The following is a 27,301-nucleotide window of genomic DNA, read 5'->3' as shown; positions in this document are numbered from 1 at the left end:
ACTATTGATGGAGGTTCTGAGTTGCAATCTTGCAAGAGTTCAAGATTTCCCTTGGATCGTTTAGGAATAAAGAAGGGGGAAACAATTGATTCAAATATGTTTTTAGAACTGGCAGGTAAATTTATATGAAAAGTAGTTCCTTCAGATATAGAAATATGATTTACTTAATAGTACAATTTTAAAGCATTTAGCAATAGATATTACATCACAAGGCTATTTCTTTCCAGTTTCAATATTTGAAGGTAGGTTCTGTTTTGTTTTTTCATTTTGAGACTACATATTAAGTAATCATTCTGACCAGAGTATTATTTTTTCTGAAATTAGATGGCATTTGTATTTAACACAACCAATGGTTAACATGTACAAAGTGTTTTGCAAACCTTAGCATGTTATATATAAATGCTGGCTATTATCATTATGATGATTACTATTATCATTGGTGATGACATTAAACATTTATCTCATCATTACTAGTGAATGATAAGAAATTGGTGCCAAATGGCACAAATGTTCACGACTTGTGTGTCCTTCACTACTAAAGTCCTACTCCTCCAAGAGTTTATATAGTTTAGTACAAAGGAACACTGGCCTTGAAATCAGGGAGCTCTGGACTGAAAACCCATCTCTATACTTATTAGGTGTGTAGCTATAAATAAGTTACCAAGCATCTCTAAAACTCAGTTTCCTCATCTATTAAAAAATAATAACACACTTAAGCACCTACCTTTCAAGATTGTTGTGAGGCTCTAATGAGATAACAAATATATAGCTCTTTGCAAACCCTGAAGAGCAATAAAAATATTACCTACTGTAATTTTTTTATCATGGAATGCCCTTGTCGCTGAAGGCTATATTAGTAAATTACAAGCTTGGCAGCTCCTAGACCAAGGCTTCAAGTATGGATATATAACTATTGGCCAAGAACCAATCTAGATCAGAAAGGCACATCAGAATATTATTGTTCTGTAAGAAATGACCAGCAAGATGAATACAGAGAGGCTTGGAGAGACTTATATGAACTTATGCTAAGTGAAATGAGCAGAACCCAGAGATCATTATACACTTCAACAACAATACTATATGAGGATTAATTCTGATGGAAGTAGCTATCTTTGGCAATGAGAGGATCCAAATCAGTTCCAATTGATCAGTGATGAACAGAATCAGCTACACCCAGCGAAAGATACTGGGAAATGAGTGTGGACCACTATATAACATCTGCATTTTCTGTGTTTGCTTGCATTTTTGTTTTTCTTCCCAGGTTATTTTTCCAAATCCGATTTTTCTTGTGCAACAAGATAACTGTATAAATATGTATACATATACTGTATTTAACATATACTTTAACATGTTTGATATGTATGGGACTGCCATCTAGGGGATGGAGGGAAGGAGAGGAAAAGTTGGAACAAAAGTTTTTGCAAGGGTCAATGTTGAAAAATTACCCATGCATATGTTTTGTCAATAAAAAGCTATAATAATAAATAAACAAATAAATAAGAAATTGAAAAAGAAAGAAAGAAAGAAAGAAAGAAAGCAAAAGGAAAGACACATCATCATGTTTCCCACGTGAAGATGAGGTTTTTGGTCCAAAGAACTTTTAAGATCATCTATTGAGTTATGGAGTAATAAATGGAAAGTCCATCACATAGATCCTTGAAATATACTAGTCCTAATTCATTTTCTAAAATTAAAAAAAAAATTAAGGGGTTCTTATGAACATCCAAATTAATAGATTGCTTTATCTCAGAACAGAAACATTTTGTAATTGGAAGTATCTATTAGCCCAGGTAATAAAAGGCAAAGTGACAGGCAAAGCAATATATATGAGGCAGCAAAAAAAGCACTGGGCTCAAACAATAGAACAAGGCCTGTTTCTAAGAGGACCCACATCACAATGGGCAAGTCACTTCAGTTTTCTTATCTGCAAATGGGAATAATAATACTTACATATATTCCATAGAAGGGAAAGAAGAAGTTTTAGGGGAAAGCACTTTTCAAGTCATTAAAGTGTGATCTATAGTGAACTATTTTTTTTTTAATAAAATTAAACCAAAAGAACAAATTACAAGTAATATTTAATAATCAAATCATCTTGGATATATTTTCTGCAAAATTCTCTAAAATCAAAAAAATTATAAGCTACTTGAGGACAGGAATTCTATTTCCACTTTGAATTTTTTTAAAAAGTGAAAGATATAGACTAGAAATCTGAAATCTCTAGAACAACTCCAAAACCATAGTAATGACTTCCTACCACAAAACACACAATGTTGTTTATGGGGGGAACAAAACCACTCCTAAGATCTCAACAACAATAAAAACAGCTGAGAAGAGATGCCAATCTGACAGTTACACCTGATGCACAGCAGTCTAGGTCAGTTTGCCAACCAGAAGGAATGGAGCACTCTGATTAGCAGATGATGGCTAGAAAGGGGAGCAGCCTTTTTGCTAGAAAGCCAAGAAGCAGGGGAGAGCCACAGGAGACAGAAAGAAGAAAAGCAGAGAGAAAAGGGAAGAGAGCAGCAGACAGCTGAATCAGTAGAGATTAAAAGCAGCAGTGGCTGGCAAAGATTAAAAGGAGGGAAGGGGATGGCAAGCAGCAGACAATCTGACAGCAGAGAAGAGATTCAGCAAAGGAAAGCCAAAAAATGGAACAGCTTTGCACCTCAATAGCACAGAGCTTGATGTAAGACATAAGGAATCTTGAACTTCAAGGAGGTGTGGGTTAGGTCAAAAAAGTCAACCCACCTCAATGGCCCCTGAGGGCATCAATATATCATATTAAAGGCACACAAACCAGTAAGTTTAAATGATCTATAGTAGTAAAATGTCAGACTAAGTCATTCAAGCCTCAGTTTTATCTCATCCATACATGCATTTGTACTTACAGCACATGTTTATATTAACAAGAAAGTGTTAAATTATGGTCCACATTCTCTGTTTAATAAAACAAAGATGTAAATAAAAAATGTTTGAAAAATTCCCATTAAAAATTAAAATAAAATGGTTTGCTATGCAAAAGGTTAAACTCCTGGCTCTAAGGTAAATTCTTTTATTCAAAAATACAAGGTCTATTCTAGATAACGAATGTCTTATTTATGGAAAACAGAGGTATTTCTGCAGATAACAGATTTTACAATTTCTTCCTATAATCTAACAAGGTATTATAAATTGCAGGTAGTGAGTAAATATTTTATAATTGATAACACAATGTTAAATTGATAAAATATTTTATATTAAAAGACCAATCAACAAATTCTTCCTTCTGCCTGAAGAGCTAAAAAACAAACTGAAGAAAAATTCCTAAGAAGACCTTTCACCCACTACTGGCAACAACTACATTACAATTTAATAGCTATATTCTACTTACCAGTTCTTTTGCTTCTTCTAGCTGTTTCTCCACATTAGCAACCATCTGTTTCTTCTCATCTGAAAATAAGATCCAGTAAATATCAGACTTAAATATTTGCCAATTCCATTTTAAACATTATTTTCTATCAACACTTTCTCCTTTATGATCAATCAGCTCAAGATGATTCCTTTAATATAAATGGATAGACCATTAGGAATTTCTGAATCCAATGATTCCCAGCCTGCTAGATTAGAATAGAAAACATCTCCCAACAATCATAAGATTATTATTTTGCAGCTAGAAAGCTTTCCAACAAATATATGCCACATGACACTTTTGATTAACTGGGCAAAAATAACAAAATAAAAGCCAACAACATTAGATTATTACAATGCTAAATAGGCTGTCAATTATTAATTCAAGAATACAATACAACAATACAAGAATACACTAATACAAGAATGTACTTCAAGAATACAATTAATTCAAGAATATGAGACTTTAGAATGCTAAAATTCTACTACAAAAATGTTTTCTTTCAATTCTACTTCATGCACATTCTCTATCCTTTCTAAAGTTGGAGATGCGGTTGATTTCATATGTATTTAGATATGTATGTAACTCTAAAAGATATGTACTAATGTATATATAGAGTTGGATTAAGATATAATACAGAAAATAAAAGACTTAAGACCTAGAAAAATATTGACAGACTAGAGACATTGGGTTGAATCTAATATGATAAAATTAGGAATAAATGTCAAGTCCTACACTTGGGTTCAAAAAGTAACTGAAAAGCACAAGATGGGAGAGGTTGTTAAAAAAAAATAGTCAAGAACTGAGGATTTTCATGGACTGCAGGGGCAATATGAATCAACAATGTTGTGTAAACGAAAAAAAAAAAAAAAAAGATAAATCAAATTTGGGCTGTATTAAGAGACACAGAGCTTCCATGAATAAGGAAGTAATCATCCTTCTTAATTTTGTGCTAGTCACATTACTGAAGTACTGTATTCAGTTACAGACTCCACAGAGCATACAATGACAGGTAATCACGATGGCATAAAGGATTTGGGTTCATATCCTCTGAGGATCTACTGAAGGAAGTAGGAAAATTTTGCCTGGAAAAAGAGCATCCTGGCTATGTTCAAGTATTTGAAGAGTTGTAATGTACAAGGTGGATTAGACTTGTTCAGTTTAGCCTCAGAGGACAGTACCAAGACGTGGAGACTGTGTTAGCACCCTAGATACCTTAAAATCAGCTGGAGTAAGGATAAGCAAAAGTCTTTATTCTTGGTCTTTAATGGTAAAAGTGAAGAGAGTGGACACATAGGATCTCTGCAACCTCACTTCCTCATCTCTCACAGAAGTGACCCTGGCTAGTCTCTCTCCACCTCCTAGTCCCTCCCACAATTCTCTGTATACACGAAACGATTGGAGCAGCACAGGATAATGGGAAGGGTCATTTTCCAAGCATATTCTTATAGAGTATTGTCCAATCAGTAATTAGCCTCAAGTACTCGATTGTCCCACCTCGGTGCATCAACTCAGAGTTTCAACTCTTTACACCAAGAGCCAATGGTAGAACTTGTGAAGCAGTCAATTGAAGCTAATGTCAGGAGAAATTTCCTAAGAATTAGAGCTGTCTAAAAGGGACAATTCAGCAGATGATGAACTATCTGTCATTAGAGGTGTTCAGGCAGAGGTTGACATGTTAGAGGGGGGATTCCTTTCAGGTATAAATCTGGACTAGATACAAGAATTTCAATTCTAAATTTTATGATTTAAGGAAGCAATATCATAAACAAAACTTGTGAAAATTAAATTCTGGTTATTATTTCTTCAATCTGATGAGTTTGCAATTTGATATGCACTGTCTGAAGATCACAGACTTAAGCTGTTGTGTTCTTTTATTATCCTGACTCAGTTTCCCTGAATTGTAACCTAATTGTTCTAGTCATTCCTGCTACCTCCCCTCCCTCTTAATCGTAAGAATATTTGAATACCAGAATGCCTCTCCCCAATCCAATTTATCAGAATATCAGATACAATCTTATCAAGATGCCTCTCCCCTTCTCTGGGGTGCCTTCCCCTTTATGTCATCCCCATCTCCAGTGGCTCCCCTCACCCTGTCAGAACCAGACCGTCAGAGTCCCATTCCCACTCTCAGCACCCTGACTCCGCCCCTGCCTCAGTCTACCCCCCATCGCCTTCCCCAGTGTCTGAGTCACATGTATATATGCATTGAGAACTCACATTGTTTGCTGGATTCTTGGAGAGGATAGTCTCATTCAGCCCTGGACAAAACTAGGGATCCATTTGGTCCCAGGAAATCTCTCCCTTTCAAATAAAATATTAAATACTCTCTAATCTCTATCTTGCCTCAGTTTCTCCAGCATTACATTTTGGAGGCCCCAGCAAGATATTAGAAAATAAGAGCAGGATTACAGAATAAGAGACATTCGGGTCTCTGTCTTGGGCCTCAGAGTGGCTGAGGATCTGGGTTCTTTGCTTGGAGAGTCTGCCTGCCCTCTGGATTTTTTCCCAGAGCCTCCAGGAAAGAGCAGTTTTCAGCCACAACTGTGCCTGATTCCTGATGGTGGACATTTCCATTTGACCAAGAGAGAATCTGGTCTGAAACCCTGCAGGGTAAGTTTTCTGTCTGGTCTGATTGCTAGCAAATCTGGATCCCCAGAAAAAGTTGGGCTGACAAGTCATACACTCTGGGAAATGCCAATAGGATGCTATGTGGTATTATCTGGTTCTGAGTACCTTTTGGTACTATTTGGTTTTAATCTGGGCATTCTCTGTGAAGGCAGAGAAATGCACCAAACTGGGGCTTGGGGGAAAAAAAAAAAGCTCCATTTGGATTCTGGGAGGGAAGATTCTCAAGCTGACAACCTTCTTTCAGGGCTATTCTAAGATTTCCAGATAGCCCCTAGTTTATGTTAAATGTTTTGTTTAATGTTATAACTGCGCAGTCTATGTCTGTGTGTTCTGTGTGACTTGTTTGTCTGTCCTGTTAGTTAAGAGCTCTGTTAAAATTTTTAAAATGATTAAGAAATTTGGGAATTGGTTATTTCAATGTTGTAACTGTACTTAGTATAAAATTTGTTTCTGTTAATTTTAAAACTTAAAATTTTAAAGTATTTTAAAGCTGGCAATCGGGTTTTTCCTTGAAGTAGTTTAAAATTCCGGCTTGGATTGGGTTGGGCTAGCCTAGATAAGGCCTCTGGAGAACAAAGGAGTTTATGCTAATTGCTCTGAACTCTAGCTCAAGAAATTAGGAATTTTATGATGATTCTGAAATTGTGGGAAATAATTTTACTACTGCCTTTGCATGCCAGATTTGTTCTGAGTATTCTTTTGGGCAGTTTAAAAATTGTGGTAACTAATTTTAGTGTTGCTTATGCAAGCTAGATTTAGTTATCTTTAAGTATAAGATCTTTAAAAAACAATCACTTGTTAAAGAAGTTCTGTAAAGTTGCCTGAAAGGGGTCATGTGCCTTAATTAGGTTTAAAAAAAAAAAAAAAAAAAAAAAAAAAAAAAAGTCTGACTTTTCTAAAGGCTCCAACTCTGGCCAAAGTTGAAGCTTAGGAGAAGTCCATTGGGAATAATGGTCACAATGGGGCCAGAGGGAAAGAAAAACTATGATGTTTAGTGAAATTCATTATTTGAAATATGATTGGAAAAACAGTTTTATATTATTGGGAAGTTAAAGCTGTATTTGATTGGATTAAGTTAAAATATAGGTTATTAAAACAAAATGCCAGTAGCTTACCTTGGGAGGTTGTGTTTGTAGCTCCCTACTTAGATGATATGTTGTTTTCTATAAGTATTGGGTAATTTGTAAATTATGAGTTATGCCTTAAAAATTTGTCAGCTCTGTTGGGTATATGTATAAGCTTTATGAAATTTGGTTCAAAGTTATTTGCGAATCTTGAAGTTTAAAGTTTTTTTAAAAAGTGTTTAAAGACAAAGGACAAGAGAGATTGTTTTGCAAAAGCAATTAATAGTTTAAATGGAGCATCAAGTCAGAAGGGTTATTGGTTTGGGAGTGTGTAAAGGGCTGAAACTCTGAGCAGATGCACTTGGACAACAGAGGACTTAAGGCTAATTACCAATTGGACAATACTCTATTAGCATATGCTTGGAAAATGGCCCACCCCACTACTCCATGCTGGCTTGATCTGTTGTTGGTTTATACAGAGAATTATAAGAGGGAATAAAATGGTGGAGTAAGACAATCAAGAGTTACTTTTTGGTGGTGGAGAGAGAGAAAGAAGGTGTGGAGATTCCTGTGTCCGTTCCTCTCATTTCGACCAAGAATAAAGACCAAGGGCCTTTGTTTATCCTGACTCCAGCTGATTCTAAAGTATCCAGGATGCTAACTCGGTCTTCACAGGAGTGTTTAAAGGATGTCAGAGAAGGTTTGAACAAATACGTATTGGGAGGAGAGAGATAGAAATGGGACAGGAAGAGATGGTGTAAGAGAGGGAGGAAGAGGAAAATGGCTTTCCAGAAATAGGGAACAAAAAAGGCACAAATCCCTAGTGAATCTGTCATTTGCCATGGGAAAGGAAATATCCCATGAGATTGGGGCCTGTCTTTAGCTAGCAGATTGGATCCTGGGGGAAATGGCATCCTAAAAAGGTTAGCTGTGAGAACTTGAGATCAGGAAGCATGGTGGAAGGGGGGAAGGGCAACAACTTGGAAAACGACAATCTAATTACTCTCCCCCCATTAAAATGGTGTTGACTTTTTTTAAAATAAACTGCAACTCCTTGCCAGTTCAAATATTAATTGCTTTTATTGTTTCATTGATATTTTAAATAATCTTTCAGATTTTTTTACATAGAATTCGGTATTCTGTATAAGTTTAAATGACTATATCCTGAGGTTATTCCCAACATTTACAGGGCTTCTGAAAATAATAGTTTTTCTTGCCCTTTTGAAAATGTTTCTGTTAAATGTGAAAGATAACTTGTGAACTTACTGAAACAAATTTATTACTGTTATCAATGTGAGGTTATGGTATTTTTAAAAGTTTAATAGTTTTAAGAACCTCTTGGATTCTTTTAGGTGGTATTAGGATATTCTGTATGGGATATTCTATCTAAGTTTTAATTGATTATATTGGGTCATCCTGAGGTCATTTAAAGAGCCTCTGAAAAAAATTTTTTTGTCCTTTTTAAAAATGTTTCTGTTATGGACAACATGTGTAAGGGCCCTTTAAATGGGCGGACACAGTGCATCGGGAGATTGAGGCCCAGAAGTATTAGGACTGCCCTTGGGCGGGATCCTGGCCATATTGAGATAGTTTCGTAATGGGTGACTCTCTCGCTGATTGGCTGTGTGTGTGACCTCACAGGCCCTATGTAAGCCCACTGCAGGCAGCAACCGCCCTCTTTAACCTCCTGCTGTTCACCCTGGCTCACCAGCCTGGGTGGCCAAGCCAAGATGGGTAGCCGAAAGAGGTAAGGGTTTTGGTAGTGAACACATGGGTCTTCTGACCAGGTGTTCACTAGGGAACCAACAAGTCAGGGCATCAGTTAAGGCATTATGTGAGTAGGTATAATAAAGGCTTTTAAGATTACACGTGGTTGTTCTTGAGTGCGCTACCGGTTACTAAGCTATAGATTCAAGAGATTGTGGCCAGAGACCTTAGAAGGCCTCAGAGGAGGCGAGCCGGGTAGAGCTCACACTGCAAAGGACAGTGGTCAAAGGTACTCTGGTGGGTCTAGGACAGACTAGTAATTGTAACTGCCAGGAGAGCACGTTAACAAACATGTAATTTGGAATATCTATATATTGGGTATTTTAAAAGCAAAATGATTTGTATGTAAAATGTTCACTTATGAAACTGTCTGCTTAGATATGTAAGAAGTGAACTTAGACAAATTCTAACTGTTATAAATATAAGGTTAGGATTTATCTGAAACTTTAGCTAATGGGATTTGTTATTGGAAGTAAAATCCCTTGGGCTTATAGCTAATGCTATTTGGGAGTTTTAAGCTCCACCTTCTGACAGTTAGTGGGATAATTACCTGGAGTAAAAATGAATTAAAGCTATTTTATCCTGTTTTGCTGAAAGTTAAGTTTTAACTGCTTATGTTATGGTTGTGTCAATGCATTTTTTCTTCCTATGACTGATTTCTATAATCAGAGCAATGGTCAATAGAAGCTGTTAATGCAATTTAATTATGTCATACCTTGCTATTTCCAATCTGGTTATAAGTAATCAGTATATCCTAAACATGTGGCAAATAAATATTTAGTCTGGTCATCTATCTGTTACTGGATATTCATGATATTCAAGTGCTTTTAAAAGGCTTCTAAATAATGAGAGGACAATTAGTGCAGTGAGACCTAACTGCTATTTATGGGGACTATAGCTGACAGTCTTTGCCTGTGAGACAAGCATCTCTTCACAAAGGAAGCTATTGGCCACTCTACATCTTGTAGCTGTCATTATGGACCAGTCTTTCTATCTCAGACTTCTTCTAACCTTTACTTGTTAGATTTGTGTTTTTTGTTCTAGATTTTGGTCAAATTACAGGTATTGACTTGCTTCTGGGACTTAGATCAGCTTTGATTGCCAGCATGCCAGGCCACACTACACTTATTCCTTGCATGGAATGAGAGTCTCCTACCCAGACTGAAGCAGTTTTGAATAAGGCTTCATCCTTTATCCCTCTATCAGGGGTCTATCAGGTCAGTCTATCACTGACATGGGGGAATTTAGGAACTCTGATTGGGTCATTTACAACTGTGTTTTTAAATTTTGGGGTGAATTTGTTAAAACTGTATAACTAGTGCTGTTTGTTTGAGGGAGTTTTAGGAAACTTACCATACTAGTCTGTTATGTATAGGAATATTGCTTCACTCTTGAGATTTATGTGTGGAATGGTTATTTGATAATTCCTTTCTGAGAGGAAAAAAAATGGTGGAAGAAACTGGTTAGGAAATTAGGAAAATGGATGTATTTTTCTTAGGCACCTCTGCCATACTCCCTATCTCATTAGTTCTGATTGAGTAGGAAATCCTTTAAACAGTCCTTTTCATTTTTACTCCTTACTTAAAATTTACTGGACTATGATTTGCTGGTTATGTTTTAATTTTGAAATCCCTTATTCTGTTGGAATTGCCCTGGCAGACTCAGTTTGGGGATTATTTTTTAGAAACAACCAAAAATCAGACATCTGTCTTGGGACTGGAAGTCTCTCTGATCTGTTTCTCCACTCCTGTTACCCTAGTTCCTTAATTAGTATTTCAGCATTCTCAAAGGACCTTGCAGTCTAGTATCAGGCCTCTAATAGTTTGAGGTTGCCTGCCTTGGTCTAACTGCATAATTTGCTCAGAAATCTGATCCTAGTCGCAGTTCCTATTCTATCGAGAGGGACAGGTGGAGCTACTCCAGGCCCCACTTTTCCCCCCTTTGGAGTCCCTGACAGACTTGGGCAGCAGGACTGTCTTGAGCACTGCTACTCCCTATAAGTAGAGGCTGAGTTAAATGCACAAATGACCAAAGACCTAACTCACAGTGAACTGTTCATCTCAAACTGGATTCTCTGGCTGAGATGCTCCCCAACTGCAGAGGACCTGCTATTTCTACAACAGGGAGGCCTGTGTGCCTCCCTAAATGAGGAATGCTGTTTTTATGCTAATAACTCTGGGGTTAGCGGGGAGAGTGTCCTTGCCATAAGTCCTTGCATTTTTCTATTTTTATTTTGCTTTAATTTGCTTTACATAGGGTTGGTCAAAATTATTTCTAGAGAAAGGTAAAATGATTTGACTATTCAGAAGACAGAGAGTGTGGAATGTTGTGCCACAGTTCTTTTTTATTATCCTGACTCAGTTTCCCTGAATTATCCTGCCTTTGTTTCCCTGAATTGTGATCTAATTGTTCTGGTCATTCCTGCAACTACCCTTCCCTCTTAAATCATGAGAATATTTGAATACCAGAATGCCTCTCCCCAATCCAATCTATCAGAATATCAGATACCATCTTATCAAGATGCCTCTCCCCATCTCCAGGGTGCCTCCCCCCCATTATGTCATCCCCATCTCCAGTGGCTCCCCTCACCCTGTCAGAACCAGATTGTCAAAGTCCCATTCCCGCTCTCAGCACCCTGACTCTGCCCCAAGTCTGAGCCATGTGTATAGTCATTGAGAACTCACGTTGTTTGCTGGATTCTTGCAGGAGATAGTCTCATTCAGCCCTGGGACCAAACCACAAATCCATCTGGTCCCACTAAATCTCTCCCATTCAAATAAAATATTAAATACTCTCTAATCTCTATCTTGCCTCTCAGTTTCTCCAGCATTACAAAGCCAAGATGTCCTGAAATAAATATCAGATCATCAGGTAGATTCAGTTTTTTTCCTTTAAGCCATTTCAAAAAAAAAAAAAAATTCTATTCATACTATATCACTAAAGAGCTAATCACATAATTTGTGAATTGGAACAGACTTCAGTGACCATCTAACCCAACCCATATGTGAAAGGAACTGCCATTATAACATCCCCTCCAAGAAGTCACTGAGTGTCTGCTTGAAGATCTCCAAGGAGGGTAAGTGTACCCCCTCCTGAGGTAGCTGATCCCACTTTTGGACAGCTCTAATTGTTAGGAAATTACATCTGATACAGAGCCAAAACGTGCCTCTTTGTCATTTTTATCCACTCTCTCTCTCAAGCCAAAAAGAATCCTTTCTCCATATTTCTAAAAGATGGTTTTCGTGTTTCTTTGGCATCTTCTATTCTATAGACTAAATATGTCCACTTCCATTACTGGATCTTCATTTGCAATGGACTCCAGGCCTTTTTTATCCTCTGGATGCTCTATCTTTATGAATGTTTGCACCTGAAACTGAGCACAATAATTCAGAGGCTGTCTAATGAGGGCAGATTATCTCCCTACTCCTGGAAGTTAGGCTCCTCTTAATGCAATTCCAGATAGCACAAGGACCTACCATAATATCTACTAGACAGCGGTCACTTGATAAAAATACCTATTTATCAACTGATGCAGTTGTCATCATCACACTGCTGATTTGTAGTGCTTGTATAACAAAATCTCCCAGGCTTTTTTAGATTTCTATCTAGCCATTCTCTCTTATACTTATGAAGTTGATTTTTTTTTTTAAACCCAATTGGTAGCTAGGTGGTTCAATGGTCTGGGTGCTGGATCTGGAATCAGAAAATTTAAATTCAAATCCAGCCACAGAAACTTACTAGTTATGTGACCAAGGGCAAGCCATTTAATCTTTGTTTGACTTCATTGAAAAAGGAATTGGTGAACCATTTTAGTATCTTTGTTAAAACAAAACAAAACAAAAAACTGCACAAACACTATTGATATGTTATAGAACATGGAGTCATGTAGAATCAGACAGAACAGTTTTATATATATATATATATATATATATATATATATATATATATATATATATATATATATATATATATATATGACTTTACATTTATTCCTAATGAACTTAATTTTATTACATTCAATAATAATCTTGTAGTCTGTCTAGACCTTTTTAGATATAGTCCTGCTTTTAGTTGCCATTTATATAACAATGAAAGCCTAGAAAGATTTTTAAGGAGTCTCTTTGAAAAGGGGAAGTGAAAATTGAGTATAGCTCCATAGAACCACATGACACTACCTCTTTCTCCTCTTTATCTTTTCCTTTCATTGTTCTTCCTCCATTACATCTTTTCTGATTCCATTTTTTAAAAACTTTATCTCTTTTTCTATAATAGCACATTTTTCTAGCTACCGTGTAGAGAGTAAAAATCTACATAAGTCTAGCTATTTTATTGCATTATTTTTTCTATGAAAGTCCTCTGTGAGCAGCCATTCCATAGTACTTTCCTATCAAGAAACTCCTCATTTTGAAAGGGATGTGGAGATGAGGAGCAAATGTCAAAAGACTGAAATCTACCACTGAACTAAAATCTAATTCATGTGCAATTTTTATAGGTATACCACCATCTCTGAGGCTGCCAAGGACTTACTATTTATCTTTCCCAGGGAGATATCCTAACAAATACTCTCATAGCTTATTAAAACTGAAAGGTACCTTAGGGACTATCTAATCCAAATCTTTTTACAAATGAAGAAATTGAAGAACTAAAGGCCTAGAGAAGAAAAATGACTTACTTTACTGTGGTTACACAGTAGAGGTAGATTCAGAACCCAGGCCTCCAGCTTCAAGCTCAGTGTTCCTTCCACTATATCATATTGCCAAGTTCCTTCCGCTATATCATATTGACTTACTAAATAATAACTGTTACATGCAATACCTAAAATAACACAGAATATAAAGTATTCTCATGCTTCCAAATAACTTAAATATCATTGATATGGAAGCAATACCTCACATTCAAGTTTTCAAATGCCTTAAGGTTCAAAGATGCCTTTTAACAAGACCTGGTGGGATAGGTATTGCTACTATTCATCTTAACTTTTGTCTTGCTTTTGGTTACTTTGATTACTTTGGAAGAATGTGTGTACAACTTTGTACAACTATACTTCACTTAAATTCAATTCATGCACAAGTTAAGATATGTCTGTGATGTCATTGATCTCTTTGGAAATGAAGAAACAACACCCCCATTTTAGAGATATGGAAACTGAGGCTCTGAGAGACTGAATGACTATTATCTGAGGTAAGAATTCAAATTTGGTATTTCATTCAATGTTCTCTTCGATGTGCCAAACTGTTCCCAGGCTTGAAGGAAGTACAAAAGGAACATAAAAAATTTACAAATCATCTGTTGATCAGGTTTGGGAAGCTATAAATTAGAAATCAGTACACCAATCACTATATTACTCTCTTCCCTGTGCACAGTGAACATATAATATTTTACTTGACAGATTCTACAAAAAACAAAACAAAACATTAGAACCAAGTGGAAATCCTTAGTGGAAACTTTACTTTACAAACCAAAGTTTGTGAATATATGCTTATTAAAAACAGCAACAAAAACGAAGCTTATTCCTTGGTGGTTTTATATCTCCTAATGAGCTACAATGGGATGGTTTTCACACAAAAGAATGTCACTAATATAAAGCTCTAAGAAATCTATGGAGTAGTTCTGCAATTGCTAATGATTGTTCTGAATTTTTTTTTTTTTAAAGGAAATGGTGATTGTTATTTCCAAAAGTCTCATCTCATTACAAATGAAAAGTCATTTCAAATGTCCTCAACTTGAAGGTGAAGTTTGTATATGAAAAAATTCATTTAGGATTATCTTTTTTGCTTATTTCAAAATTTCCAACCTCTTCACATATGTACACTGGAACATCCATCCTTTAATAGCATTCATTAGAGTGTAGCACTCAGTACAAAATGAATTTATATTGAACTCTGCCCAAAGAATTTTAATTATTTAAGTTTCAAAAAGACTGTCTACATTTCTTGTATACTATTGTCATCTTATTTATAAAGGAAACCCATACTCTAGATCCTGAAGATCATTTTTTACTGAGACTGCAACATAGTATGTCTGGTTCTCCAACAAGGCTATACTTTAATCAATGTGCCCTCCTTGTTTCCAATATTTCCCGGTTATGATCTTCTTAAAACACTTAAATTCACATCACATGTGTATCTTCTTTACCAATTAGCAAGACAGTGAATGCTCAATCGATAAGTTAAATGAATGAATGAATCAGTTCATTCAGAAAAAAAAAAAAAAATCCTTCTTAAAAATAAGCCAGGAATATGAAGCCTGTGATAAGTGAGATATCTTTCCAATAAACTGAAAAATAGAAGTGTTGGCAAGTTTGGTTTATGATTTAAATAAGACCTTAAATAATTTAACTTTATGACTTCATTTAAATATAGGGCTGTTTGTGTTAGAGAAATAAAGGCAGTAATGAAATTGCCATATGAAGATATAATTTTCAAAAAATTCTTTCAAACAAATGACAACCATATGAAAGAGAGCTCCAAATCACTTAAAAATAAGAAATATTCATATTAAAACAATCTCTTCATGGCTAACAGATTGACTAAGATAAAAACTGGAAATAGTGTTAGAGAAGTTATGAGAAAGCAGATATTCTAAGACACTGTTGAAGTTATAAATTGGTCTAATCAAGCTAAAAAAGTAATTTGTAATTTTGCTAAAGAAAAAGTTAACTAAAATGTCCCTGACCTTTTCCCCAGAACTACTCATGTAACTCCAAGGAGTTCAAAACAAAAAGGTCTAGTATACATATATACTAAGCAAAACCCTATGTTTCAGGTCCTAAGACACCTAATAGTTGAATTGAACTATTCCAGTGACAATCTAAAAGTTCTGCAGTTGAGCCGAAGAAAGGTATTCAAATATAAAGGAAAGAAAATTTGAATTAATACAAAATAAGTGTGTACCCACAAGAAAATGAAAGAATTAAAATAATATATAGAAGAAAGAAAAGAAATTCAAGCTGCAATGGTAACAAACTCTGTAAACTTGAGCTTAAATAACAATGAAAAAAGATAGTTCAATAAAAGGATATTTGAAAAAATCTCTTAAAATTGAGAAAATTTTCTTTCTTCAAGCTTCCCAGACAATAGGAAAAAACAAAAACAAAAATAGGAATCAAGGAAAGTATAAGTAACCAAACAAAATACTCCAGAATAAAAAAAGAGAAAGTAAAAGTCAACTACAGACGTAAAAATTAACAACAAAAGATTCATTAAGAGATATCTTTCTAAAAGCATACAGAGAAATAAAGATAAAAGTAGAATTTAAATAGAAAAAGTGATGGTTATATTATTATTTAGGAACAGATCTGAAAGGGTACATGCTAAACTTCACAACAGTCTAATCCAAAGGTGAACCAATATTTTTGTGGGACTGAAGAATAGGAAAATATACAAAAAGTGGAGATAAAAATACAGAAAGAATGTGTGATACTTCCTTCTCAAATAAATGGTAAATAAAAAAGGGAAAATAACCTGTAGTCTCTCAGGAAGAAGAGAGTCTTTGGAAAAATTAGTGTGTTGGCAAAAGGAGAAATTAATGAATACGGAAAAAGAGAAAATCTCAATTCATTGTTGATGTGGTAACACACAAAAACTCTCCCTTGAAAGAAGAGAGATATTCCATAATGGGAGAGAGACACTGGACTGAGTATTCTCTGAAGGCATTTAGTTCTTAGAAAGAGCATTACTTTAAGAGATTGTTCCCTAATGAACATTGATGCTAAAATCTTAAATAAGATATTTAGCAAAAAGACTACAGAAAATCATTCCCAGGATAATACACCATGATCAAGTAAGATTTATATCAGGAATATTAGGAAAACTATCAGTATAACTGGCCATATTAATAGACAAATTAACAAAAACCATATGATCATCTCAATAGATGCAGAAAAAGCATTTGACAAAATCCAACATCCAGTCCTATTTTAAAAAAAAAAAAACTTGAGAGTATAGGAATAAATGGACTTTTTCTTAAAATAATCAGTAGCATCTATTTAAAACCATCAGTAAGCATCATATGTAATAGGGATAAATTGCAACCATTCCTAATAAGATCAGGAATGAAACAAAGTTGCCCACTATCACCATTACTATTCAATATTGTATTAAAAATGCTAGCTTTGCAATAAGAGTTGAGAAAGAGATTAAAGAAATTAGAATAGGTAATGAGGAAACCAAATTATCACTCTTTGCTGATGATATGATGGTATACTTAGAGAACCCCAGAGATTCTACTAAAAAGCTATTAGAAATAATCCACACCTTCAACAAAGCTACAGGATACATAATAAACCCATATAAGTCATCAGCATTCATCAGCATTCATCAGCATTGTTATATATCACTAACAAAATCCAACAGTAAGAGCTTCAAAAAGAAATTTTATTTAAAGTAACTATCAATAGTATAAAAAATTTAGGAATCTATCTGCCAAGGGAAGATCTGAAACTTTATGAGCAAAACTACAAAACACTTCCCACACAAATTAAGTCAGATCTAACCAATTGGAAAAATATTAAATGCTCTTGGATAGGGTGTGCAAATATAATAAGGATGACAATACTATCTAAACTAATCTATTTATTTAGCGCTGTACCAATCAGACTCCCAAAAAACTATTTTAATGACCTAGAAAAAATAACAACAGAGTTCATATGGAAAAACAAAAGGTCAAGAATCTCATGGGAATTAATGAAAGAAAAAAAAAAATCAAATGAAGGTGGCCTAGCTGTACCAGATCTAAAATTATATTATAAAATAGCGGCTACCAAAACCATTTGGTATTGGCTAAGAAATAGACGAGTTGATCTATGGAATAGGTTAGGTTCAAAAGACAAAATATCCAATATATTTAATAATTTAGTGTTTGACAAACCCAAAGACCCCAATTTTGGGGATAAGAACTCAATGTTTGTCAAAAATTGCTGGGAAAATTGGAAATTAGTATGGCAGAAACTAGGCATTGACCCACACTTAATATCCTACACCAAGATAAGGTCAAAATGGATTCATGACCTAGGCATAATGAATGAGATTATAAATAAATTAGAGGAACATAGGATAGTTTACCTCTCAGACCTGTGGAAGAGGGTAAAGGGCTAGAACCGAGCAGATGCATTTGGATAATCCAGAATGTGAGGCTAATTACCAATTGGACAATTCTCTATTAACATGTTTGGAGGATGAACCTACTGTTTGCTGGCTAGATCTGTGGGTGTGGACAAAGAAGGGGAAGTGATTATCAGTAGGTGGAGTAGGAGGAGGAGAGTCATTCTCTTAGCTGTGGAGAGGAAGGAGGTGAGGAGATTGCTAGATCTAATTCCTGACCGACTGCAAAAGACCAACAATAAAGACTTTTGCTTATCCTGACTCCTGCTGATTCTAAGATATACAGAGTCTCAACAGAAGAGGAATGAATTTATATCCAAAGAACTGGAGATCATTACTGATCACAAAGTAGAAAATTTTGATTAAATGAAATTGAAAAGTTTTTGTACAAACAAAACTAATGCAGACAAGACAAGGGAAACAATAAGCTGGGAAAACATTTTTACAGTCAAAAGTTCCTGATAAAGGCCTCATTTCCAAAATATATAGAGAATTGATTCTAATTTATAAGAAATCAAGACAATTTATAAGAGATCAACAATTTATCCAATTGATAAATGGTTAAAGGATATGAACAGACAATTCTCAGATGAAGAAATTGAAACTATTTTCATATGAAAAGCCATATGAAAAGATGCTCCAAGTCATTATTAATCAGAAATGCAAATTAAGACAATCCTGAGATACCACTACACACCTGTCAGATTGGCTAGAATGACAGAGAAAGATAATGCAGAATGTTGGAGGGGATGTGGGAAAACAGAGACACTGATACATTGTTGGTGGAATTGTGAATACATCCAGCCATTCTGGAGAGCAATTTGGAACTATGCTCAAAAAGTTACCAAAATGTGCATACCCTTTGATCCAGCAGTATTACTATTGGGCTTATATCCCAAAGAGATTTTAAGGAAGGGAAAGGGACCTGTATGTGCAAGAATGTTTATGGCAGCTCTCTTTGTAGTGGCCAAAAACTGGAAAATGAGTGGATGCCCATCATTTGGAGAATGGCTAAATAAATTGTGTTATATGAATATTATAGAATATTATTGTTCTGTAAGAAATGACTAACAGGATGATTTCAGAAAGGTCTGGAGAGACTTCCATGAACTGATGCTGGGTGAAATGAGCAGGACCAGGAGATCATCATATACTTCAACAACAATATTATATAATGATCAATTCTGATGGATGTGGCCATCTTCAACAATGAGATGAACCAAATCAGTTCCAATAGAGCAGTAACGAACTGAACCAGCTACACCCAGTGAAAGAACTCTGAGAGATGACTATGAACCACTACATAGAATTCCCAATCCCTCTATTTTTGTCCACCTGCATTTTTTATTTCCTTCACAGACTAATTGTACAGTATTTCAAAGTCCGATTCTTTTTGTACAGTAAAATAACTGTTTGGACATGTATACATATATTGTACTTGATTTATACTTTGGCATAGTTAACATGTATTGGTCAACCTGCCATCTGGGGGAAGGAGTGGAGAGAAGGAGGAGAAACATTGGAACAAAAGGTTTGGCAATTGTCAATCCTGAAAAATTACCCATGCATATATCTGTTAAATAAAAAGCTATAATAAAAATAATAATAATAATAAAATTTTTTTTAAAGAGAGAGAGAGAGAGAGAGAGATTGTTGTATCTCCACAGATAGCAGGTTGTCTTAGGAAGGGAATCAGAGCTCTTGGGAACAATCAATAATGAAACTGAATGCTAGATAATTAAAATGACTAACTCTGGACCCAAAAAACAGTTGAGAAAATGCATCGCCTTCTCTTCATTGCCAAGTTGAAGAGTACTATGAGATTGTAAATGTCAGAAAGGATTAATGTGCTGGTTGGTTATGTTTTATTCTTTTTTTAAAAAATCCTTTATTACTATGGATAATTCACTGGGTAAAGAAGAGGGGAAAGATATAATCTAAAGATATAAAGATATAATCTAAAATGAATGTGATGTGGCTAACATGGAAATATGTTTTGCAAGAGTTCACATATTGCTTACCTTCTCAATGAATGGGTTATTCTCAATGAATAGGGCTAGAAAGAGAAAATTTGGAATGTTACATTTTAAAAAATGAATGTCAAAAAGAAAGAATTTTTAGAGGCAATTGGAGTAAAGTGACTTGCCCAGGGTCATATGTCTAAGAAGTGTTTCAGACTGGATTTGAACTCAGGTCTTTCCAACTCTATGGTTAGTATCTATACAAAGAAAATTAAAAAAAAAAAAAGTGATGTGAAAACAAAAGATATGAATAAAAAATAAATCACATGTCTATAAAACCATTTTTCTTAATGTTGGACATCCCACTTTGAATGACATTGGTAGATGAAACCTTAACCTTGAATATTACACAAAGAACAAGTACCACATTTTAATCATAGCACCAAAGGATTCTATGTGAGACAAAATTCTGGCCCAGAATGATCTTTAGATTGACCCTTAGGAACTATCTTTGGAAGTAACCACTCTATGGATATATCTAAGTTTTTTATGGCTCAAAGTAGTCTACTAGATTTATTCATTCATTCAGGTGCTTTGTATGAAGTATTAATTCCATAAAAAAAAAAAAAAAACACTTTAAAATGGAATGAAATAATTAAAAATTGGTCACTATATTCATGGATCTTCTATCAAGGGGAGTGTGACTCATAGACAATAATGAAAAACAATACAATGCATAATAATTAATGTGCTGAATAAGTGTAAAGTGAGAAAAATGGGATTATGTAACATCTGAAAAAAAAAAAGTCCCTTCTGGGCTGGTAAGAATTGGTGAAGACTTCACAAAGGAGATAGTATCTGTGCAAAGTCTTAAAGAATGTAATGAATTTCAAAAAAATTAAGATAGGATGGGGAGGGAGAAAGACTGTAAGGAAAGGCAAAAGTAGGGGAATACTAGAAATGCAGAAGAAAAGAGTTTTGCTAGAATAAAACATACATCCATGAAGAGGATTAGAGAAGATGGGCAGCTACCCAGGGTACAGAGATACTTTTTAATACTACTTCTATAAAGTACATATTATGATACACCAGTATTTATTATATTGTGAATCAAGTTGGATGTATCTGCAGTAAAAGTTCAAATCTTCTCACAGAAAGTAACACACAAGGAGAATAATTTTTTAACTTTGTCTTGAGTTCATAAATACTTTGTTTCCATTGAGAGATAAGGTTGGGAATATATGGAGGGACCACATTTTGGAGGGACAAACTAGAATTTAGATTATTTGATAGGAAACTGGCAGTTATGAAAGCTTTTGAACATCCAAATACTATGGCTACATCTGTGCATAAGATGAATCTGGCAGTAGAATGACACATGGAAAGTATAAGGCATAGGAGGGGAATAGGGCAGATAGAATTAGAGGCAGAGAGAAATCAGTTAGGAGGCCATCATAATAATCCAAAAACTTGATAAGAGCCACATTAGGATGATGACAGTGAAAGCAAATCTGGGATTGAATATAAGACCTAATTTAGATTCAAAAGATCATAGTAATTCACTGAATGTGGGAGGTTAACATTCAAACAAGCATTTATTAAGTACCTATTCTATGACAAGCAGTGCAGTGGCACAAGGCAGGTGGACCGGAACTCAAATCTAGCTTCTGACATTTAAATGTTTATTGCACCCTAGGCAAGTCACTTAATTTCTTGAAGCCCCACTTTCCTCATTTGTCAATAACAGGGACCTGCCCAGGTATCAGTGAGGTAATAATAATTGAGCATTTTGCAATAAGGTAATATTAGCTGAGGTAATATTATCTAATTACATATTATTAGCAATTATTATCATGCCAGGCATTGTAGAGCTGTTGAGAATACAAAGACATAATCCCTAACTTCAAGGAGTTTACATTCTAATGTGGAAAGACCACATGCACATTTATAAGGATAAAAAAAAAATTTATATATATATATATATATATATATATATATATATATATATATATATATATATATATATATAAAACAGAAACAATGTGATATTGTGGTTAAAGACACTAGCAGCTGGGGCTAATAGGAAAGGCTTCATGTAGAAGGTAACCATTTGACCTGAGTCTTAAATGAAACAAAAGATTCCAAGAGGGAAAGTTAAAAAAGGATGCATGCCCCAGCATGGTAGGAAAAACAGTGCAAAAGCACAGACATGAAAGAGAGATGGGGTGTCAGGCATAAGGAATGTTAAGAAAACCAATTTGATTGGATTATAAAACACATAGAGGAGAACAATATGTGAATAAGGCTGAAAAAGAAGGCTGGAGCCAGGTTAAGAGTAAAACAGAGGAATTTATCCTTGAGATGATAGGGAGTCACTGGATTTTACTGAGTAGAGGAGTGATGTGGTCAAATCTAGAATGTGGTGGTTGTGTGGAGGTAGAACTGAGCTTGAGAAAGACTTGAAGCTGGAAGACCAGTTAGGAGAATATTGCAACAGAATTGATGAGAGTTGATAAAAGCCTGAAAAAGAGTGCATGTGGAGAAAAAGGGATATATATTAGAGATGTTGTAAAGGTAGAAACTGATTAGATTAGATGTGTCAAGTGAAAGAGAAGAAAACTGAATTGATACTAATTTTTTCCCTTTGTAGAAAAAAGGCAAAGATAACAGATTTTGAACAGGAATGATTAAAGGAATGGAAAATCATAAAATGTAGGGCAGCTAGGTGCTGCAGTGGATAGAGCACTAGCTCAGAAGTCAGGAGGACCTTCGTCCTAGCTGTGTGAACCTGGGCAAGTCACTTAACCCCAATTGCCTCAGCAAAAATAAATAAAATAAAATTTAAGGAAACATATATATATATATATATATGTATATATATATATATATATATATACATATATATATATATATATATACATATATATATATGTATGTATATATATATATATATATATACATATATATATATATATATACATATATATATATGTATGTATATGTATATACCTAAACATATGATGCATTTTGATTATGAGATACCATAAGGACAATCAAGTGGAAATATCTAGGAGGCAATTAGAAATGTGTTCTCTAAAAGAAAAAGAAATAGAGAGATAGGAAAAGAAATGCTGATCTATACTTGTTGAATATAGTAGTTTTGAAAGCAAAGAAACATTAAGAAGGAGGGGATGGTAAACAGGATAAAAATGCCATAGAGGTCAAAGAAGATAACTTGTGAGAAAAAAAGGTAACTATTGGATTGCATATGAGTGTCTTCCTACCCTTGGAAATGTAGATACCATACACTACCCTATCATTCCAATCCTTTCCCAACATAATTCAGTGGGATATCAGTTCAGTCCAAATATTACCTCAGAGTGAATGATCACCCTTCTTCTCCCTTAAACTGTTGGTATTCAACTGGGGAATTCAACCAATTTTATTTGCCACAAAGGAAATATAAGGATAAAGTTCCATGGCTTCAGCAAAAGCTGACCAGGTATCACAAAGACTGAGGAAATTAATATTGGCTAACCTCATGCAGTACATAGTAGCAATTAATCTTTAATACCGTTTAGACTCTGGTCACAGCACAATGTGGTTTCATATTAACTAGGTTTTTTTTCATTAAGAGAGTGGATAACACAGGCAAATTCAACTCAGCACACATGCTAGACTTATCTTTATCATACTATATATAATAACTTTATAATAACCTTTTATTTATATTATTAATTATAATAACCTATTATATATAAAAGCCCTTGCCATAATGTGATATTTTCCCACAAGCATAATAGAGATAAGTGAGAGGGAGAAAAAAATTTATATAGAATTTACTATGTGCCAGACATTTTTCAATGATCTCATTTGATCTTCAATTCAAATTTGAATCCTAGGAGATAATTGATATGATTATTACCCCCAGTATGAGGAAATTGAGGCAAATAAAATTTGAGAGACTTGCTCAGGACTGCAAGGCTACCAAGTGTTGAGAGTGATTTAAACTTAGGTCTTCATGAATCTAGGTCAATGCTCTATGAGCTCCACTGTATAACTCACTTAGTAAAAAATGAGTATCAACTAATGAGACTTCAAATTATGTTAGAATATGCTAATTCTCAACCAACCAGCCTACGGTACATGTAAAAGATCTCTAAATTGTCTCCACTGACATTGCCAAGAGACTTCTTTACCTTCAAAAGAAAATTGTTTCCACATAAATTGATGTCTATTGTAATGCATTGTTAGTAGGTTTAGTAATTAGGCTAACTTGGAGGATTAGGGCCTTTTCTATGTGCTTTGTATTATAAAGTCTAATATGTATTCTCCTTTTACCAACTCATATTAAGTTGTCTTTATGAAGTATTAAAGTATATAAAGAGTTTTTCTAACAACAATCCTCATTTCAGTGTGTGTGTGTGTGTGTGTGTGTGTGTGTGTGTGTGTGAGTGAGAGAGAGAGAGAGAGAGAGACAGAGAAAGAGAGAGAGAGACAGAGACAGAGAGACAGAGAGACAGAGACAGAGAGAGAGAGAAAGAAAGAAAGAGAGAGGGGGGTGGGGGGGAGAGAAGGGGGTAATTAGAGGAAGAGAAGGAAAGCAGGAAGAAGAATATTTAGATCTGTATTCATTTTTGTAGGAAATCACCAGTATGGAAACACTCTCCAATAATAAATATCCCCCAAATCACCTGTAATTTATATTCTTAGAGAGTTGCTGGAACGTTAAGAGATTTACTTATTTTTTCTTATGGTCACATAGTTAATTAATACCTGAAGAAATACTTATTTGAATCCAAGTTCTCCATTCTCCAAGACTAACCTTCTATCCATCACTACACCATGGTGCTTCTCATTCTCAATTTACAGATGAGGAAATTGTAAATGTAACAAATTAAGCAATTTTCAAACCAAGATCTCCTATCTCCATCTCTACACTCTACACCATGCTATGCTATTACTCATGTTATATACCTTCTATGTTTCGTCACAGATATGAAAACGTATAGCTTCTCCTGCAAAAGCTTTCATCTGTTGTTTGTAGGAACAATTGTAAAATGTTAACACAAAATTACAAAAAGAAATTTATTGCTACTGATAAAGTATTTGTCTTTTCAACAAATGCAATTTGCTTTTGAAATTCTTGTGGCATGTCAAAGATTTTGCTGCTTAGTCACTTCAGAATATTCTACAATCTCCCGATATCATTAGATTTAGTTTCTTTATTAATCATCAACAAAATAATAAGTCTCTTGGCTCAAATTCTTACAGTTAAACTCAAATTTTCATATGTCTCAAAGTCTTACAGTTAAACAAAATATAAATGAAATAATACATCCTATTATTCCCAAACTCTGGCAATTAATTCAAAATCACCTTTACCACTACCACAGTGGAGGACTGAGAGAGAGAAGACTCAAGCTAACAGGAATTAAAATGACCTTCAGCAGTTAAGAAAGCAGAACTAATGAAAAGAGTTGAATGATGCATCATGAAGTGCTCAGGCCATCAGTCACTTCCTCCATAAAGTTTCCACAACAGCAGAACCAGATAAAATATTCTACCCTGTTTTGGTTCCTCTTGTTTCCGTACTTGGAATCATATTCTTTATGTAAGACATCAACCATTTCCACAAGAACTGGGCCTACAGGAGAATAGTGAGATGCAAGGTCAGAGATTCTGGCTTCAAGCAAATATCCCTACGAACAGAAACAGGTGGTAAGAAGAAAGAAAGAAAAAGAAGGAACAATTACTCAAACACTTTTTTCAGACTCCTGAGGCATTTTCAGGTTTCAAGAACAAAGGTGAGAATAGAGCTTGGATTTACCTTTAGGAAAAAGTAATACTAGCACAATGAGGGGGCACAATGGTTAGAGAGCTGGGTTTGAAATCAGAAGACATGAATTCAAACATAGTCTCAGACACTTCCCAGCCGGGTGGACAAGTCATTTAACCCTACTTGCTTTGGTTTCCTCATCTTTAAAATGAGCTAGAGAAGGAAATAGCTATTCTAGTGTCTTACCCCCAAAAATCTTAAATGGAATCATAAAGAATTGAACACAACGGCAGCAATAACAAAAAATTAATAAGGAAATCACACACACATATAGAATCCCTACTTTCAGATTTAGTAAGGAATATAAAATATCCAGAATTTAAATACAAAGAAGAAGTGAAAGCATACATTATTCCAGCGGTCCTCAGACTTTGTGAATAGGGCCAGTTCACGGGGAAGGGCCGGACTATAGTAAAAACAAAACCTCACACTGTCTCCGCCCCTCAGCCCATTTACCATAACCCGGCGGGCCGCAAAAACGTCCTCAGAGGCTGCATCTGGCCCACGGGCCCCTGCTTTATTATTAGAGTAATGTTTTGGAGACGGAGGGAAAACAGAAGGAAAAAATCGGCATCTCGACTAGACTTTAAATAGACTTAAGAAACGGAAGCTGTCTCAAATGCCAGCCGTTCAGCCCGCTCATTTTCCGGAGGAAGAAAACGAGATGTCACACAGGCATTAAAAAGCAGCGAGGGGCTGCTCCTATCCGCACCCCGCAGACTTTCTTCTTCTTAGAGGAGTCCTTTCTGGACTATAGCTTTAAGGGTAGGGTTAGGGATGGGAAGTGTTCGCTTTGGGAAAGGAGTTTGCCGGCGGGTCACGGCGGTCCCTAAGTGCCAGGGTGCCCCAGGATTTGAACTTTCGCCATCTGTGCCAGTAGGGCGCAGAAGCCGCCGGCAGGGCAGAGGCGGAGATCAGAGCTGTGCTACACTAATATTCACCCGGCGGCCCGTGGGGGGGTGGATCGAGGCGGATGCACCGGGAACTCGGGCAGCAGAAGCAAAGTGGACACAAATTCCTGACCAGGCCGCCCACGCAGTCCTTCCCGGCAGAGGGACGGCCTCCACCCTCCCTCCTTCACTTCAGTCCCCAGCCCCCGGCGGTCCTCCCCAGCCCCCCGGCTCCAGTGCTCACCTGGAGAGAGTTTGGGGACCCTCCCGATCTTGCTGGTTATCTCTGCGGTTAGCACCGCGAAGTCCTGCTCGTAGCCTTCGAAGTCTGATGACATGGCTGTTGTGAGGGTCTGGGGCTCGGCCCGGAGCGGAGAAGGGGCAGCGGCTCCGAAACGCCGAAAGTCGCCAGGCGGCAAAGGCGGCAGCGGCTGTAGCGAGAACCCCGGACAGCTCCCAGACCGGCCGCTTCCGGGTTGTGCTACTTGCGCGTCTGGCCCCTCCGTAAACTCAGTCTGCTCATACTCAGTTCCCCCAACTGATCCCTCCTTCATTCACGTGAGACTTCAGAATCTGGAAGGGCAAAGGGCCGCACGTCGGTGGAAAAGCATCCTATCGCTAGGCACACGCTACCACCCCCTGCTTGGGCTCTCACGG

General features: G+C 35.8%; 1 protein-coding gene across 6 annotated transcripts in view; it reads right to left on the bottom strand.

Moving 5' to 3' along the window:
* VTI1A (vesicle transport through interaction with t-SNAREs 1A) overlaps nucleotides 1-27,300 on the bottom strand; it is a 421,992-nt gene extending 394,692 nt beyond the window's left edge. Inside the window, exons 1-2 of one of the 6 annotated variants that reach the window (XM_074295622.1) lie at nucleotides 26,889-27,300; nucleotides 3,374-3,432 (exon numbers count right to left, since the gene is read on the bottom strand). In XM_074295622.1, the coding sequence (XP_074151723.1) occupies nucleotides 3,374-3,432; nucleotides 26,889-27,198 (369 nt within the window). In that variant the 5' untranslated portion in view covers nucleotides 27,199-27,300. The remainder of the gene's footprint in view (nucleotides 1-3,373; nucleotides 3,433-26,888) is intronic. The other 5 variants (XM_074295625.1, XM_074295623.1, XM_074295620.1 and 2 more) reach the window with 5 other exon arrangements.
* Nucleotide 27,301: the final 1 nt, after the last annotated feature.

This window comes from Sminthopsis crassicaudata, chromosome 2, assembly GCF_048593235.1.
Source record: "Sminthopsis crassicaudata isolate SCR6 chromosome 2, ASM4859323v1, whole genome shotgun sequence".
Taxonomy (NCBI): domain Eukaryota; kingdom Metazoa; phylum Chordata; class Mammalia; order Dasyuromorphia; family Dasyuridae; genus Sminthopsis; species Sminthopsis crassicaudata.
The sequence above is the reverse complement of the archived record's forward strand: the minus strand, read 5'-3'. Positions and strand labels throughout refer to the sequence as shown.